The 19,167-nt window shown below is 40.2% G+C and overlaps 2 protein-coding genes across 3 annotated transcripts in view; one reads left to right on the top strand and one right to left on the bottom strand.

The window, feature by feature from the left end:
* The window catches only part of DERL3 (derlin 3), a 154,946-nt gene that overhangs the window by 37,950 nt on the left and 97,829 nt on the right, over nt 1-19,167 (top strand). For both annotated transcript variants that reach the window (XM_066603543.1, XM_066603542.1), the window contains one exon: nt 8,705-8,819. The gene's annotated coding sequence lies outside the window, so the exon portion shown is untranslated. The remainder of the gene's footprint in view (nt 1-8,704; nt 8,820-19,167) is intronic.
* Nucleotides 5,300-19,167, bottom strand: part of SLC2A11 (solute carrier family 2 member 11) — a 36,138-nt gene continuing 22,270 nt past the window's right edge. Inside the window, exons 3-12 of the mRNA XM_066603538.1 lie at nt 18,603-18,763; nt 17,854-17,978; nt 17,463-17,592; nt 15,542-15,690; nt 15,244-15,431; nt 14,837-14,947; nt 13,535-13,636; nt 12,485-12,560; nt 12,153-12,280; nt 5,300-8,783 (exon numbers count right to left, since the gene is read on the bottom strand). Of these exons, the coding sequence (XP_066459635.1) occupies nt 8,583-8,783; nt 12,153-12,280; nt 12,485-12,560; nt 13,535-13,636; nt 14,837-14,947; nt 15,244-15,431; nt 15,542-15,690; nt 17,463-17,592; nt 17,854-17,978; nt 18,603-18,763 (1,371 nt within the window). The 3' untranslated portion in view covers nt 5,300-8,582. The remainder of the gene's footprint in view (nt 8,784-12,152; nt 12,281-12,484; nt 12,561-13,534; nt 13,637-14,836; nt 14,948-15,243; nt 15,432-15,541; nt 15,691-17,462; nt 17,593-17,853; nt 17,979-18,602; nt 18,764-19,167) is intronic.

Here is a 19,167-nt window from a genome sequence, read left to right as displayed (position 1 = left end):
TCCCCTATACCGGAGATAATAGCAAGATATACTGGAGATAATAGCAAGAAGGGGAAAAAAAATGTATATATAAACATACTCGAAAAGGATCATTTTGGCGTCAGACAGGTTAATTGTTATTGGTTATCAGAGGCCTAGTTAAAAGCCTCTGTTGTTGCCCCCTTTGCCCTCACCCCCATCCTATTTCTCCCAAACCCCCTTCCCCAAGAAATAAAGAAAGTAATACCTCTTTTACCTTTTTCCCAATACCCCCATAATGAAACTTACATGGGGAGAAGTTTCGAAGGTCTGCATCTAAGCTGGATTAGCTGAGCTATATGGAATAATTCTCAGGAAAAAATTATCATCTTTTATTGAACATTCATATTCATAATGTCTCTGTAATACAACAAATATATTACCAGTTTATTCTTTGTAATGTGGAAAAAAACATTTAAATATAAATCCCTATTCATTTTCATTATTTCCAAAGTAATCACTAGTAATACATATTTTCCCCATACTCCATTGCCTATGAAGGAATGGTTAAAGAAGTACATACCCCAGTGGTAGGTAGAGCCATAGATTTGTTTCACTAGATCCTGCAGTGGTAAATCTGAGCCGTAGATTAATGAGGATTTGTGATAAAATTTATGCAGTCACTCCTTGTTGAGATCACTCTATAACTTCTGGCTTTTCATTAGCTGCCACTTTGTTATTTGAAGAAATTTCAAAATCACTGCCACTTTAACCATTTGTGTAAATCACAAATTTTGAAGATTTTTTCTGGACACAAAAAAGTTATTTTCAGCAACATATATAGCATAGGGTCTAAATTTTGCTGAAATTACACGTTTATTTTATTTTGTATATGCCAGATGTATCTATAATCCCCCATTCATCAATATGGGCCCAAATGCCCTTTTGGTCTCCATTGTGCTCATATGTACCTTTTTTTCATCCATATACCATAACACAGTCTCCTGCGTATCATACTGAAGCATGCAGTTAAAAAGTATAGGTATGAAAGTATGCATTCTTTTAATCTAGGACCTATGAATGACAGATACTACAGTCATGAACAGTCTTATCTATGTACAAACTCATGCAGTCGCACAGGGCATGTGGTGGTGGGGTGACAACAGGTTGGGTGGAACTTGTTATCTTAATCCCCAAAGAGTTGCTTCTTCAGCAGATTAGTTTAAAAGGAAGAAAAAACCTTCTGTATGATGCTCCTCTCATGTCTTGACTCCTTAATATTGATGATACAGAGCGGCGCATTAAAGTTTATCACACACTGCTCTATATTAGAATTCAGGATGTAAGAAAGAATGGGTGCACTGGCAGAAGGCCTTCTAGTCGTCCTCTGTTGAGTGGCAGCAGTAGGACAGCAAGGCTGCCAGCGCCAGTGTACAGCATAGACACATGGTGACACAGCACAGGTGAAAATGTACATTGTCGGCTTATTGCTTGCACAAGTACAAAACCCAGCAGAAGGTCAGTCACTGTAGGATTTGATTTATTAAATGGGGGTGCCTAGAGCTGCATGCCAAAGGGACCTGCAGGTGGCAATAAATGGCAAATGACAGAGAATTCATTGCTACTTTAGTGCCCATTTGACATTTATTGACCCTTTCCTCTCCTTCCATTGAATGATCCCTTTCTGCCAATTGCCTCCCATGGCCAGTTTAGTTCTCTTCTGTTCAGTTACCCGTTGGTGCCCATTTGGCATGTATTGCCCTTTTAGCACACTTCTTTAGCACCAAATTGGCATTTGCAATTGGACAGAAAGAAGACTTTGAATTCTGTGACAATTTCCTATGTATTGATCATTTAGTGCATTTCTGTTCAGAGCACACTTTCTGCTCAGCCAATCAGCAAATCAGCCTTTTTGTAGTGGAGATTGCAAAACCATAGTTGAGATCTAATATTTTAGGGTCTGTGGAGGTCATTTGCAACCACAGCTTTTCATAGGAATAAAAGCTCACAGAAAATCCAAAAATGTGGTCTATACCTTGTACTTGTCAAGAATACCACAACCCTAATACAACACTAGTAAAGAACTGCCAAGCACTTATGTACCCTCCCTATACTTTGTAGAAGAGAATGCTAGTATAACCCCTGGACCTTTTACCTTCAACTATGCTTACTCTTCTGAGCACGTGGAGAAGGCCAATGATTAGTTGGTGAGTTGGCCAATGATTAGGAGGCCAATGGTTAGTGAAAAGTACAGCTTGATCCCCTTCCTCTATAACTACTCTTCATGGCTGCTGTCTATGGTCCATCCAGAACAATGAAGGAAGCCAGAGTGGTTAAAAAAAAACACTGGGGCTCATCTTAAATTTACCTGAGACCACCTACTGCTTGGAAAATGTTCTATAGCCAGACTAGACAAAAATGAAACTTTTTAGCACAAATGTATGTTTGGAAGAAAAATAGCACTGACTGCACATCAACACCTCATTCCAACTGTGAAGTATGGTGGAGGGAGCATCACGGTTTGGGGCTGCTTTGCTGCCTGAGGACTTGGGCAGCTTGAAATCATTGAGGGACCAATGAATTCTAAGTGTATCAAAACATTTTATATACGAATGTAAGGTCAGCAGTCAATGACCTCAAGCTGCAGAGACGTTGGGTGATGCAACAATGATCCAAAGCACACAAGTAAATCAACTAAAGAATGTTTGAAAAGGAAAACAATTTGTTTTGGCATGACCGAGTCAGAGTCCTGACTTTAATTATTTTGAGATGCTGTGTTATGACCTAAAGAGGGCTGTGCATGCAAAGCATCCCAGAAATATTGATGAACTGAAACACATTTGCATGGAGGAATGGTCCAAAATTACTCAACATTGTGAAAATCTTCTCTGCAGCTGCAGGAAATGTTTGGTGGAGGTCATTTCTGCTAAAGAAGTTTCTACAGGTTATTAAATTGAAGGGTTCATTAACTTTTTTTTACATGCACTGTGCATGTTTAGTCAATGTACGCAATAAAATACGAATGCTGCAACTGTTTCTTGAGAAGAACACATCTGTCAATGTCCAGGCATTGTATGTCTTTATTTAATGGGCAAAGCACTTAGGAAACCCACAGTTCCAATATCATCTCCGTAATTGAAACACATTTTGCAAATGAACATTTGGAAAAGTCATTAAAACAGAGGTGCACTTACCTCTTTTGCTGCATTTTGGATGTTTATTGTTTGGGTTATTAGTTTAGTTAGATTGTGTTTGCTTATAATTGTGACAGATAACAATTAAATCACATTTTATTGGTAATCATTAGAGAAATCTATGTTATTTAATTGATTTCTAAATAAATTTTAGATTACATTATAGGGAATGCATCTGGTATTGCCTCTAAGCCCCATGCAACAGCACCACTCTGGTCTGTGCGTTGTTCACGGCATTGTGGGACAGTTCTTTTCAATTGAATGGGGCTGAGCTGCAATACCGAAAACAAGTCTGGGATAAGACTGGCTCTGTGTCCTAGGGCTCTTTGACACGACCGCATGCGTTTTTATGGTCATCTGTATGTGCTGTAAAATTATATGAATGAAGAAGAGTCGCGTTCAAGTCCTGATCTTTAGCCGTGGAATTTCTGCACTTCACACAGGTGGCTGCAGCGTAATGAAGCGCAAAAAAATATGCTGCAGCGTGGAAATCCTCGGAATGACTACTAATGGTTAAATAGAGACAGTTGTCTTCTTTTCCCAGCAATGGACACAGATAAACTCCCACCTTTTTTTCAGCTGCCATTGAAGTCTATGGGAGTCTCCAGCGTATCTCTGCCAAAGTTAGGGCAAGACCTATCTTTGGCCATCGCGTATAAAATCAGCGAACAAAAACGGTCGCCGATGCACTATTTTTGTCAGTGTGATTTTTTTATGCTGCCAAAAATTGCTTATCTGCATGAATACATTGGAATCTAATCCTTCAGATGGTCACAATCTTTGCCCAATTTTGAGACGAAGCTAAATAGCTGCATTTATATGGTTGTGTGAATAAGGTCTAAGGCCTCATGTCCACAGGGAAAATCAGGCCCGCCGCAGATTCTTCATGCAGCAGGTCCCTCCTTTCCCGCGGACATGAGGCCTTAAAAGAAGAATTACTTACCTGTCCGGACGCTGTGGATCTGCCCTCCGTAGCGGGAGGATCTTCTTTCTTCGACCCGGCAGGTGTGCTCGGCTAGAGAGCAGGAATTCAGCTGCGGGTGTGCTGCGTATCCGGACGGCTTCCATAGAAGCCTGCGGGAGCCGTCCGCGAGGGAGACCCGCACTAAAATGAAGCATGCTGTGGGTGTTTTCCCGCACACGCAATCCGCGCCTCAGGGGAAAATGACATCCGCAAGTATTTAACTACCTACGGGTGTCCAATGCATCCCTATGGGGCGCAGATCACGCGTGCTGGTGAAACGCTGCAGATTTTAAATGTATTTTAGCCATGGACATGAGGCCTTAGAGTTAGCTGTAGTTACTCAGTTTGGCAATTAAAGTGTCATAACATACTACAAGTAACAGGCCTTTTGCATAATTCACATCTGTGTGCTTTTTGTGCATTCCATGGACAGCACATGGATCCATAAGGCCTCTTTCACACAGGCTGCAAGATTTTGTAGCGATGCAACATTGCTACAGAACGCATGCATGTGAAGCCCATTATTTCCAATGGGTTCTTTTAGACTACAAAACATCACTCATGTGAAAGAACCCATTGGAAAACCATGGGCTTCACATATATGCATTTTGTAATGATGTAGCTTGTGTGAAAGAGGCCTAATAGCCAGTGAAGTTTTTCACTGATCTGCTTTCATGGATGAGAATAGGAGATACCGTGTAGGGGACTCTATATACATCAGACAGCACACAAACAGTGTCCATGAGCTCTCTGATGTTTTTTGTGCCTGATTTTTATGGGCAGACTCATAGGATTCAGAATAGAGAAAATATATAAGTTCTATTAAACTTTTTAAATTAGGAACTTTGCATGTAATGCCAAGCCTGGCCACTGCAGTGAGAATTGTAGAAATCAGCTCAGTGCATCACACTGGCCCAGAGAACAGTTGATTGATGGGGGTGCTAGGTGGCAGACACTGGCTGATCTACTATTGATGATCTATCCTGCTGTTAGGCCATCAGTTGTTTCCAACTGGACAACCCCTTCAAGCTATTATCAAATCAATCAAAGTTAAATAAAAGTCTAAGACACCCATATGTATCTCATATAATATTCTGTATATCTGCACAAGCATATGTATATAAACAGAAAAGGCAGACTCTTAGAAAACTAGAAAGATCATTTTATTATTATTTATAGGGTTGTATATAGGTTTATGGGGGATGTCATGCATCATATTAAGTGGATGGCAAAAGGAAAAACTGAATAGTGCACTTGTTTAGCATGACAGGCATACAGTATAAGCACATATTTTGATATACCTAGAAACTAAGCTATAATATGAAGCCAGGCTCACACAATCAGGTCAGATTCTGCATGTGGAAGCCCTGCAGCGGATTCCAGCTGTGAGCCCTGATGGTGACCCTGCATATGGCAATAAATTGTATTGCGCATGACTACGGGTACCCGCAGCAAAATAGAGCATGCTGCAACTTTTTTTCTGCTCGCAGAATCTGCAATTCGTATCTGTGAGTGTGAAAGAAAATCCAAAAAGGCTTTCAATGCCTGCGTTTTATCGCAGATTATCCATGTGGACACCGATCCCGGAATCTGCAATTCAAATCTAGTCCTGTGAGCCCGGCCTACCTATCTCTAAATGAGATCTAGTAGTATATCATACATAATTTGACAGATGTTTGATATTACCATATACCTGCTACTTACCACATTTGTTATTAGAATTTTATCTCTTTAGGCCTGAATTTTTAGCAAGAATATATACAGAAAGCTTTACAGGGCCACTGTGATCACCTTTGGGCCCGATAACCTAGTTTATGGGCCTTAAAGGTGATGACAGGTGCCCTTTAATGCGGCCAAAGAAAAGAGATATTTGATGGCTGAAGAATTGCCATACTGACCATTATGGGTGCTTTAATACCTGGTAGAAAAATCGGACACTCCACGTCTTACATATAAATTTTGTTGCAGATTTGCTGCAAATTTCTCCCTTTGCAAAACCTCAGCAAGATCCACAGGTATAACACGTGGACTTGTCCATTGTAAATTTTTCCGTCACGTGTGAAAGCACCCTATTATTCCCAATTCTTCCTGCATGTTTAGTTTGAAGGAAAGTGCAAATCATTTCAACAAAGCATGGGGAATGCGAGGCTGTCTAACACCTTTGTAGCCTACAAAGCCCATAGCCATTAACCTGTTGGAGGATTCCACTGAAATCTTGATCAGGATCCAACAAAATACACATTTTTCTAAAGTTATAGAAATGTAACCACAGGGTTTTTCCACTAATGGTAGGGTTCATGGCTGTTTTCTTGATAGTCACAAAATTCTGGGTCACACACAATTTGTCTTAAGGGCCAAAATAACATGGAAAGCACTACACAAGATTTCAGTACTCTCCATGCTGTAACATCCTTATCTTTATTTATCTCAGACCCTTTCAAGCAACTTTCCAGCTTCAGGACAAAATTCTATCCAGAGACCAGAGGGGAAGGGGGTTATATTACCTGTAGTTGCTTTTTCTGCTGCCCCTCCAATACACCTATTTTTGGCCATCCAAGAGGGCAGCAGCAATTCTCTAACTACCTAATGCACGCTGTGTACTGCTCTCTAGGCAGTGCTGATCACATGAGCATCCCTGGCCAATCAGAGAGCAGGCATAGTGCATTGGTAGTCTAACACTACCAATGCACTGCAGGGACTATGCAGTCTGTAGAATGCTTTAGCTGTCTTCAATGGCCGAAACTGATCTGGAACTGACAGATGGAGGCACGGCAGAATAAAACAAGTGCAGGTAATATATCCTCTAACCCTTCCGGTCCTGGGACAGAATATTTCTTTTAAGCAATCTTATTTTTATTAAAAGATTTCCTGCATATAATCATACAAACATAACAAATGAATTTACAGTACATAGCAATGATTCAGTTAGAAAATATGGATCCAAAGGTCCCAGTTGAGCTTAAATCCAACAGGGAGTTTACAATCAATTAGTTTTCTTATGAATCCATTAAAATAGAATACATATCCTCATTTTTGGATAGAAGACTCTATAAATAAAATCATAAATAGATGTATGTAGGCAGAATGTTACTGCAGAGGAGATCCATAATCCCCCGGGGGTATATATCTGCATTATTTATTGACTGCAGCTACCCAGGCTAAACAGAAAGACACCTATGTCAACCTCTCCTCCGCCATGAGGATTGTCAACGTGTGAGACAAGACAAGCAAATGACTGGGCCTTTATTCATTGTCATGTTACTCCCAATAAAAGTGACCCTGTAGGTTGAAACTATGCCAAATTCTAGAGGGATATCCGATAAGAGTAATTCCGTAATTATAAAAAAAGATTTCTCCGGAGTGAAAGTTTTGGTTGCTAGACTTGACGGTGCGGGGTTTAGGCACCAAAAAGAAGACAAGCCGTGACGATAGAGGTGTTCCCTCTTACCACTGAGAAAGGCGACCGAGCCATCTGACACATAAACATTGGAATAACATGTATCTATCTATTTGGCAAAATGCCCACATAACCCCGAAATGAAGAGAATATGCGTGTAGGCCACACATAGCAAGAGAGGGATCAGACTGCAATGCCATGACCCTCCCGGTGAAAGCGGACGTGTATGTCCAATCCTAGATGACTTAGTAGGGAAATATGGCAAATTAAGTTCAGCTACTATCCAATTGGACTTATTATGTAGAGCTATATTTGGAAGGAGAACCAACTTAACAGAACCCAAGAGCCTTTACACTCAGGCCACATGCCGAGACAGCATTTTATCTCAAAAGGGTAGGGTCGTTTTAATTCCATGGTTTTTGCTTGCTTTTCTTATTCCAAAACTATTGCTTCCTGAATTAAATAAATGATCCACAGGGTACTAAAATTACACTGTACATCCACATGAAAAGGTACAAGGCAGTATTTGTAATAAAACAAATAATAATAATATATATATCTATATAAAACATTTCACAAATACTTCACATTGATTGCATATATGTAATATTGTAAATCTATAAATATACTGTACATTTTAGAGCTGATAATAAAATCCAGCGATTTAGGGACAACAATATCAAGCTGCACTGGGAGAAGAAATCGTGCAATAATAACATCATTAAGTGGTATAAACCATCAGATGTCGTGTCCTGAGAATCGGAAGGGCCATTTATTCAAGTATTACAGATGCAGCTGAATTCTTTAGCAGCTTTTGATCTAGAAAGATTCTACTGAGGTAATTTTCTTTTGGAGTAAATGGGCACATATTAATGAAAAGGACAATTAAAAACGTGCAATTTTTGGAAGTACAGGCAGATTCGGAAGGCAATTCAGATAGTATTTTATATTTGTCTCTTAAAGTCCAACTCTCACTTGCAGACTCCACCAAATCCATCATTGCTGCAAGTAAAGCGAGAGCTACACAATTTCTGTGCACTCAGTTCTGCAATGTACAATATTGCTTCTATCATAAACTAGTGGATTTGATCTCCTGAGGACCAATCCAGCCATTTTCCTCAGCGCGTGCTTCAGCTCTGTGTCTTGTAAATTCTTCAGTGATTTCTAACACACTTTTTCCTTTGGTCTCAGGGAGGAAGAATCCAATATATAAAGTGGTGCTGACACAGACCACTAGAAATGGCACAAAGCAAAAATAACCAAGCCCTTGCTGAAAGAGATAGAACACGGATTAGTTTGTGACAGTGTAAGTATTTGCTGGCAAAACCTGAAATGGAAAGCAAAGCATATGGTTAAGCAGACAGGAAAGCATTAAAAGGTTGGACAAGTTTGCTTTTCAATACAGTTACAAAAATATATGCCGGAACTTGTACAGTGTGAACGGGGCCTTACTGAATTATCTTGAAGGTTTTATTCACTTTTCTCTTAATTCGTATATTTTCATCTATAAAAAATTTTTGCAATTGGATATTTTTTTAAAATTTTTTAGTGTTTCTTTTCTGCACTTGCAGTGTATTAAAATACACCGCAAGCTGGAGGACTAAATGTCTTGCAAAATCCATCAGTCAGATTGACTGACAGACTGTGAACCTGCTTCCATCTGTAGTTTACAGCAGGTGGGCAGATATGTGACATGCAATTTACACAAGGGCTGGGGGTGGGTGAAGGAGATTTGGAACATATCAGTTATCTGACTGATGGTGATTTTTTACATTAACTAACTAAAAAGGGTTGTCTACTGGGCACTCCTAACTGCCTGTCATTACGAGAGCTGGCCACTAGGCTAGGAGTCTGGAAGCTAATTGATTTTTTTCCTTCCTGCTCAAGAGGCTGCTGTTGTTGGTATGGTCCAACATCCCACCACCACCTCGCTCAGCCAAACAGCCACCTGGTCCCTAACACTGATGTGAGCAGAGAAGTCGAAGAGATTTGTTATTTGTATAGCGACAACTTATTCCGCAGTGCTTTCAGGTAATTTGTTTATTACCCCCCACCAAGCTGGGTACTCATTTTACTGACCTCGGAAGGATGGAAGGCTGAGTCAACCTTGAGCCGGCTACCCGAACCACAAGGGTATTGAACCCGCAACCTTCAGGTTGTGAGCAAGATCTTAGGACTGCATTTTTGCTGCCTTAACACTCTCAGAGTGGAGCTGGCTGCCATAGACCATAGAAGGGAGATGGTTCTTAGCATCCACGGCTTGTAAAGATAAGGAATCAGGAGAGCTGTCTGCCCCAAACTTTTTAGTTAGCTAGTGTAAGAAAATCATCAACCTGCATCTGCTTTCCCAAACCCCACTTTTATAAACTGCATGTAACAGAAATTGAGTCCTCTAGCTTGCAGTGCACTGGAATACACTGCAGATACAGAAAGGACGTGGTTAAAGTGATATTCCAGGCCTGGAGAAACAAGGATGGCCACATGACTGCCTGATGCACACTGTGCATTGGTAGTCTACGTCTTGTAAATGCATACATTTATTGTCTAACTTTTCTTATATATTGCATGTACAACTGAATCTGTGCTTGAAAACAGTGATGTGTGCACTATAATTCAACTTTAGTAGCATATTGATTCTTTGTTTGGCAGATGTTAAGTTGGTTGCATCAAAAAACTGTACAGTTAAACGAAACCTTTAGATACTGTATCTATTCATCAGAAATAATAAGTAAACATGCTAGTATAGGTACGCTGCATGAAGAGGACATAGATAAAAAAGAAGTTTTTGTTACTCACCGTAAAATCCTTTTCTCAAATGTTCACTGAGGGACATAGCAAAAACCTCAGGTATAGCTTCTGCCACTAGGAGGCGGACACTAAGCAAAGGATGAGCTGATTCCTCCTACCAGCTATACCCCTCCTGCACACACTCAGCTAAATCCGTTTGTACACAAGCAGTATGAGAGGCTAATTGAAAAACTTGAAAACAACATACAATTAAACGAAGAAGTGAAAAATGGAAATCTCAGAACAGAGAAACAGCCGATTCCCTCAAACAATGGGCAGGTGCTACTTCCTCCAATGAACATCTGAGAAAAGGATTTTATGTTAATAAAAAATGCGGTTTTCTCAGCTGTGTCACTGGGGAACACAACGTAGACATATAAAAGCAGTTCCTAGGGTTGGTCCAAAAGATGCGATCAGGGTACTGCCGCCTGCAGAATCCTGCAACCAAAAGCAGCGTCAGAGGATACAAAAATATGCATCTACCGCGTGTGTGCAGTGAGCCATCACCTGGGCAGAATCCTGCTCTTGGCACAGTAAGATACCTAATCGCTGACCTGATCCATCGGATGATGGTGGACTTGGAGGCAGCCAGACCTCGACAAGGGCCATTAGGGATGAGGAACAGAGAATTAGTACAGTAGAAGGATTCTGTATGTGCAAGATAGATCTGCATAGGGTATGAAGGCTTTGGAACAGAAGGAGGGCAGAACGATATCCTCATTGAGATGGAAAGATGAGACCACCTTAGGAAAAAATGATGGATCCGGACAAAGGACCAGAAAAGGAGACCTGCATGATAGAGTGGCAAGTGCAGAGACGCGGTGGACGGAAGTGATGGCTACTAGTAAGGCAACTTTCTAAGAAAGGAGACCTTGGAAAAGATCGATAGCACGGAGACTTGACCCTTTAATGAGCTGAAGCTCAATCCCATATCCATGCCTGATTGGAGGAAGGAAAGGATTCTGGGAACAGATAAATGGCAGGGGTTGCAGATGCTACTACTCATTTCATCTGAAGAAGGTCTTTCACACTGGAACAGGGACAGGAATAGAGGGCTCTTATACTTACCTTCCCTGGAAGTATCAACTCCAGCCTCATTCTCCGCTACATTTCGCCTCCCTTTGGTGGGGGAGGGAAGCTCAGGGATTCAAGTGAGAGATCTTCACTGACAAGTCACATGTTAGTTGTTTTTTTTCTGTGCCACCTTGCCTTTGGTAGGTAGATAAGCAGCAGGTCAAGTTAGTGGCAGCCTGGTGTCACTTCTCAGTAGATAGTGGGGGGATTCTGTCATCTTGTGAACCCAAAAAACCCAAATAATTCCAGGATCTTGAAGACCTTCCTAAGGAAGGTCTGCCTCCTATGGACACTAAACTAAAACTTTAGCTGAGTGGCTACAGGAGGGGTATAGCTGGTAAGAGGAGTCAACCCTTCCTTTGTTTAGTGTCACCCTATACCAAAGGTCTTCACTGTGTCCTCAATGACACAACCAAGTAAAATATGATATGGCAGCTAGGCAAATGGCAGAGATGGATTTTCAGTTATTTTACCTCACTGTATAGGTTGTTTCACAAAAAGTGTTTTTTCTGTTGCAGTTGTCTGAGCCAAAGCCATGAGTGGTTTCAAATAAATTGGAAATATAAAGCAAAGACGTATACTTCTCATTCTAGCTGAATTGACGTCTGGCTTTGGCTCAAAAACCTGCAGTGGTGCCCTGCTTACTCTTGCCCCAAAAATAGCTGTGCATGAAACCACCCTATAGGTTATGACAGTGTAATGGTTGTTGTTACCGCGTGCTATATACACTATATACATATGGATACATTGTCAGAAAATGTCAACAGTCTATACTCACCACAATGAAAGGAAAAGCCAATCCCACCACAAATAGCATTAGCCACATTATGGAGCCACACAGCATGTAGGCAGCAGGTCGGGCCATCTGGTCAAATATCTCAGTTGGCATTAAACCAGTAACCCCAGCTTTTAGTTTAGGAGAAGATAGGAAAGCAAGTGATTATGGTGCTGAAAATACAGAGATATTTGTGAACAGTAACTTTATAGGAACATTTTTTTTACTTTTAGGTAAAACAACACTAATATTCGAGTAAATGAGAGTCATGAGCTGTATACTTGAACATGCCCTCTGGACTATTTATGGACATTTTAGTACTGTTCTGTATTTACCTGGACCAATTCCAAAGCTCAAGATGTAGGCAAAAATACAGACCATGCTGAGATATGGCATCCATACAATGTTTTCCTGTTAACAAAAAACTTTTATTAAGACTTAAAGTGATTAAAGAGTCAGTAGCTGAGCACATCTCGAAGGAAGTCCATTAGTGTTTAATAAACTACTATGGAAAGTGCAGCTTAATGTTCTCTGTGCACAGCATTGTGTTATATTATACATGTGACCACCACAACTTGACAGTCTACGTATCTGTTAACAAAGCAACGTTTCCATACTGTCATTATAAACCTAAAGTGCATCTGTTAGGTTTATAATGCTGTATAATGAGTAGCCCAGGATGGCAAAGCTCAGAGTTCTGGCATATACAATATAGATTTATATTTATATAGATTATACCATGGCGCATTTTAGTATAAAAAGCCAAGTACATGCTTGTGAAGACTTATAAGTCCTGATCCACCTACATCCACATGCTGATTAACAGCTTTATATGAGCTTGTATACAGTTTTGATATTGGCTGTTTTTTTTTCTTTTTGGCTCTATTGCGCATATATATACATGTGGCAAAATAGGACATGCTCCCTTCTTTTTTGCGCTCGCATATTACGCAATTCCGACACGCTAATGTGACCAGAACTGCATAAGTCAATCTTATTGATGACCTGCGAGTTACTGCGTATCACACGGGGCACAGCGTATGTGTAATACATGGTAATCATATGCCCATGGCAGCCCGGCCTTCCATGTCTTTTTGTACTAATGTACACAATCATAAAATCTAAAGGTGGTTTTACATTGGCAGACATCTGCTTATTTAACAAGCACCAACCAACATTATAGCGTGTCAATCAGCGCTTGTTACAGTGGTTTTACTTTAGCAGATAATTGCAAGAATGAACGATCGTAACTATGATAGCTTGTCATTAATACAAATCTAACTTTAACATGGATTTCTTATTTTTAAAAATCAGAAAGGTAAAAAAAATGCACCAGTTATTATCATTTGCCCTAGTGGGTTTGAAGGAATACACAAGGCTTGTACCTGCTGAGATAAGGCTACCATAAAAACCACTGCCCACACAGACATCAAGCTGTACCCTCCCATCACCAGCACACGACGTCCAACCCGGTCAATGATTAAAGTCTGGAAGATAAAATAATGGTTAGATACATAATAATATTAGCAATATTATTTAATTCTATGTCTAACATATACATACAGTATATATATATATTGCAATCAAATCTATTCAACTCCCCCAGCAAATCAGATTAGCCAGATTTATAAACGTTCGGCTGTTTGCAAAGCAAAAATCAATCAAGAACAATAAAACAATTTGTAAAATTGAAACAGTTTAACACAACTAATATAACAACTAATACGAGTGGTTTCTTTTAATGCCAGTTTTAATGACTACTCCAGTCTCAGGATTAGGGTGCCAAGAGATCATTGCCTAGCACAAACAAGGAAAAGGATAGAAAAAGAACTGAATGCTCTTAGAGACACAGTTAGAGACATAGTTTGCAAGTTGAAAGTTAAAGGAACACTGGCTACACTGTCTGGACATTACAGAAAGGGGAACTGTCCAGCTCTGATCCATAGCGCTCTAGTCAACTGACTGGCCCCTCCTCTAGTCAGCTCCCCTGTTGTGAATGTGCATACACTGCATTTTCACTGAGCTATTACAGTGGGCTGTATGACAGTGAAGGGGAATGATGGAGAAGATTAGGACTACAGAAAGTAGAGCAGAGAAAGCTACTATTACAGAGGGCTGTAGTTTACTCTGGGTGAATTTTCCGCTTTTATCACAGTGAGGGGGGGGGGGGGGGCAGAACCAGCAGTTGCTTAGAGAGAAGAAGAGAGATAGTTGTGTAGTACTGAATGGGTGTGGCCATGCTACACAGGCTGTGAAAGAGGAAAGGGGAGAGAGAGCTGATCCTGTGTATGTTCATGAGAGAGATCAGCTGATTAGTGCTCTGGGAATTGCTGTGGAATTTCAGCTGCAGACTGCAAGCTGCACATCACCTACAATGTACAGTACAGTGTAAGTGAATGGGGATTTAACACCATGGACTTGCAGCAAGAAAAATGGTCAGCGATAAATAGTTATGGTATAAATGTTTAAATCTGCAGTATGCTCTATTTGTTGCTGAAATGCCACCAATTTTCACAGTGATATTTTCTGCCATGTGAACATATCCTTATGCTGTGTTCACAGAGTGTTTCAACCTATGTCCCAGGGTTCAGTTTAAATCCTGTTTTCAGGAATTTAGGTGAAACCCTGGGACATACTGTAATCCAAAATGAGCTTAAGTGGGAATGGCACAATGCAGTACTACTCACACAAGTGATTGAAGTGATGAGTTCACAGCTTCCCGTACCAATCACAACATACTGTATCTTCTCCGAGGGGATCCCAGCTGCTTGAAATATATAAGATGCATAGAAATACATCTAGGAAAACAAAAGAGGTAATATTGAGGAGTGATTAGAGGCGTAACTTGTAGCTCCTGGGCCACAATGCAAAAGTGCTAACAGAGCCCCCAACTATAATGCTTTATTCATAGTACTGGGCTCCCTATATGGAGAAGAGAGGCCTTATGGGCCCCCTAAGGCTCCTGGACCCGGGTGCAACCGCATCCCCTATAGTTGCGCCCCTGGGAGTGATGCTAAAGTAGTGAAAAATTGAATGGAAGATTAGGATTGCTGAATATTAATAAGTATAAAAGACAGGACATGTTTTGTCTCACCGAGTCATTACCACAGAGCTGCATGGCACTGCTGAGAACCACTATGGTGAGAACCTGACGTCGCAGGGATGGCTCCCGTATAAGCTCACAAAGACTCTTTGGTTTCTGCTCTTGTATAGCAGTCTGCTCCGCCATCATCTCCTCCATCTCCTTACTCAAATCACAGTTGCCCCGAAGCCGACGTAAAGCTGGACAGAATAACAAGTTCAGCAAACAGGACTACAGAGTTATGAGACATTGCTGGTATGAAAATGGTACAACCTATAAATTTTCAACTAGTTATTGACAAAATTCTTACCAACTTCACAGGAATCTTTGTCCTTCAAATCAATTAACAAATATCGAGGGCTTTCAGGAACCCAAGGCAGAAGCATCAGTTGTAGGATACCTGGAAACACGTTGCTGGCTAGAAGAATAGGCCATACCTCCTCACTGCCCAATAGCTCCCTAAAATGAGATACAAAATTAATAACTTGGGCATCATCTGTGACAACCAGTAAACAGTATCATTCCAGAATTGTTGTCTAAATGTCAATCTACAAATAAAAGAAAAGGCTCTGGAGTTTATCTAGAATTTCTACTAGTGTTCACATGTTTGCACTGAATGATTCATTCAAGGAACATACAGCAAGGGCAGGACCCTTTCATAAGAGCCATTGTTTACTATATTAGATTCTTTCAATGGCCATTAGGACATTCTGGTAAACTGTTATGTTTAAATGTATACTACACATTGTAATCCATAGCTTAAAAGGCCATTTACGCTCCTCTGGATAATATGCAGACAAGGGAGATGAAACAATGCTTCCACAGTGCCACCTATTGGAAGGCAGCAATACCTAAAGTCCTAAATTCCTAATACCTAAATTAGGAGCGTAAATGGCCTTTCAGTCTCTTCACTCACCGTCTAGGTGCTCTCGCTAAGGAGAAAAGATAGTGTTTCTGACCCCCGTCCCAAGCCTCTCATTAGCAAAGCCAGACTCCTACGGTACACTGATGAAGGGCAAATACCCTGAAACAGCTGTCTGTACATGGAGTCTGGCTTTGCTTTCAATTCCTGGTCTTTGTTGCAAGGCTTGTATAGAGTTTAACATTGACTTTAGGTATTGCTGCCTTCCAATAGGTGGCGCTGTGGAGGTATTGTTTCATATCCCTTATTTGGATGTCACTGAAAACACACATCTTATGGTTTCTATTTAAACAGAGAAAGCTGCCAAAAAATGAGCGTTCATGCATTTGACGTGATGCTCACTTGGAGCCATATCAAAGATTGCATTAAGGAATTACAATTCCTTAATATACTCTTATATTTACACTCTTTACAAATGGGATCAATTAGATAATAACCTGCAACGCTCCAGGGAATTGCAAAGCAATTAATGTTGCCCTGTACAACCTTCTAGTTACAGAACTAGAGGTCAAAGTAACCTAAGGAGTACAAAATAGATGACATTTAAAGAGGACCTCTCACCACTTCTGACAGGTATGTTTTAACAAATACTTGTAAAAGCAATTCTGGAGCATCTTTTCTTAGAAGTTTGCATTCTGCATTCCTCTGTTATTCCTCCTAGAAACTGATGAATAAGTTGACAACTGGGTGTTACCGTTCCCCTTGTCAGATGGCTGTGTCCCTTCACACTATGACACTATCAGCACTGACTGGACAGTGTAAGGCAAACCCCAACTGATAACACCCAAATGTCAACTTATTCATAAATTTCTTGTAAGATTATCAGAGTTCTAAGAAAATACGTTCCAGGATTGTAATTTCAAGAGAAATAAAAGTACTTACTAAAATTGACATGTGAAAATTGGTGACAGATCTTCTTTAAACGGGTTTTACGATTATTCTATAAATTGTTGGCAGTGGGGGAATGAGGTATAAAAAAAAAAAAAACATGAATATTTCCCTATTAGAGGTCACATGGGTTGTTTACTCATGTGAATGCAGCAGCCAAGAAAAGTCTCGACAGGGACGTCATCATGCCTAAATTAGAAGCCCATGTGACAGGTATTTGGCCCTCTGACCTGGTGACATCACCTGTCAGATTCCAAGGCGCTGAAGTGCCGAAGCGGTGAGTAAATTACTTTTATATAGTATCCGGCACAGGCGGCCCAAACCAATATAAAAAAAAATAACTCTGAAAACCATTGTAAGTAATTATACAAGACACATTATCCATTCTCAAAAACGTTTATTTCACTTATTTCCATGTTACCTGAGTCCTACCACTTGCCCCATTACCAGCCCAATAGTAGTGCTGACTGCACATGACATAGTTCCCGTGCCACGTAGTTTCTTGGGGGAGCTTTCTCCAAGATACATAGGTTGAATATTCATGCTGACTCCTTGAGAGACGTAAATGACAAAAAAGTGTGAATTGTCACTATGAGGCTACAACCATACACGCAGTTTTGATGACATTGGAAGTGCAGTTTTTGATCCAGTTTTTTTGTAGCCCAAACCAGAAGTAGATGCAGCAGGAAGGAGAAGTATAAGTCCTTTCTTCTATTTCCCATTCCCTTTGAATCCACTCCTGACTTTGGCTAAGAAAAAAAAAAACACCACAAAAACTCCAGTCTCACAAACCTGAAAAAAACTGTGTTCACCTGAATTCACACCAGCTAGGATTCTCCCCAGTATGATCATTTCAAAGGACTTGGAATAGCGACTGAGTCCACAAAATATTGCGGAAATTATGATAAAGAGATTATTAAACAGCAAAGATTTCTTTCTGCAAAATTAAGATAATGATAAATAAGATAATAATAGAAAATGACACATATGTATAGCGATTCATATTAAAAATAACAAGAAGCAAAACAGCAGTTTGCGTTATGTGATACTATATAACAGGATAGTAGCCAATGTATTCTCTATATATACCAACCAAAGGCAATAGTCAGAACTATCACTGGCAGAACACTTTGGCAGCCTAACTGCAACATCACACATTGTCGTACGGGTACTAAAAGGAAATTCAAAGTCTCAGGGAAACAGGAAAGTATGAGAAACTCATGTCAAGATTTTATACCGCTAAATAAGTATGAATGTGTTAGACAGATTTAGTATATCTACCAAAAGCAAAATTAAATGAGGCCATTTAGTATAGTGTGTGTTATTTAAATCCTGCGCATTTTGTCAGTACTGACATATGATTGCTTAGGGTCTTTCCAGTGTTATTTCATCCTGGTTTCCGCCTTTTATGCAGAGAACTGCACAGGGACGGAAACTATGATGGAACCAAGATGGATAGAAAAATATCAGACACAGGTAGCAAGGGATGGAAAGTTGGAGGGGAGACACGCATCTAATAACGAACGTTACTTAATACATTGATTATTAAAATGCACCTTACCTTCCCAGCTTAATAGCCATAGGACCTGCCAGAAGTGCTCCCAAGAAGCCACCAAGTGGGAACACAGAGACTATTACGGACCAGATAAGAGTTATTACCCAGCTGTCCAGCTGGGAACCATAGCGCTCTAGCCACGTGTCATTCACAAATTTTTGAATGTGCTGTAAAGCGAAGAAAATATAAAATGTTCTAATAAAACGTATGTGATACTCAATGATGAAATACAACATTATCTAACGTTATAGTTAGCAATGTACAAGTAATTCCACTGATGGAGACAATAAAAAAAACATTTAATTTTTAACATGAAAAAATGAATGTGTTGTAAATCTTCTATTTATTTCTTTTAAAGGGGTTGTCCCGCGGCAGCAAGTGGGTCTATACACTTCTGTATGGCCATATTAATGCACTTTGTAATGTACATTGTGCATTAATTATGAGCCATACAGAAGTTATCAAAAGTTATTCACTTACCTGTTCCGTTGCTCGCGTCCTCGTCTCCATGGTTGCCGTCTAATTTTCGCCGTCTAATGGCCAAATTAGACGCGCTTGCGCAGTCCAGGTC

The sequence above is a fragment of the Eleutherodactylus coqui genome, chromosome 5 (assembly GCF_035609145.1).
Source record: "Eleutherodactylus coqui strain aEleCoq1 chromosome 5, aEleCoq1.hap1, whole genome shotgun sequence".
Taxonomy (NCBI): domain Eukaryota; kingdom Metazoa; phylum Chordata; class Amphibia; order Anura; family Eleutherodactylidae; genus Eleutherodactylus; species Eleutherodactylus coqui.
Note: the sequence above shows the minus strand (reverse complement) of the source record. Positions and strands in the feature narration are given on the sequence as shown.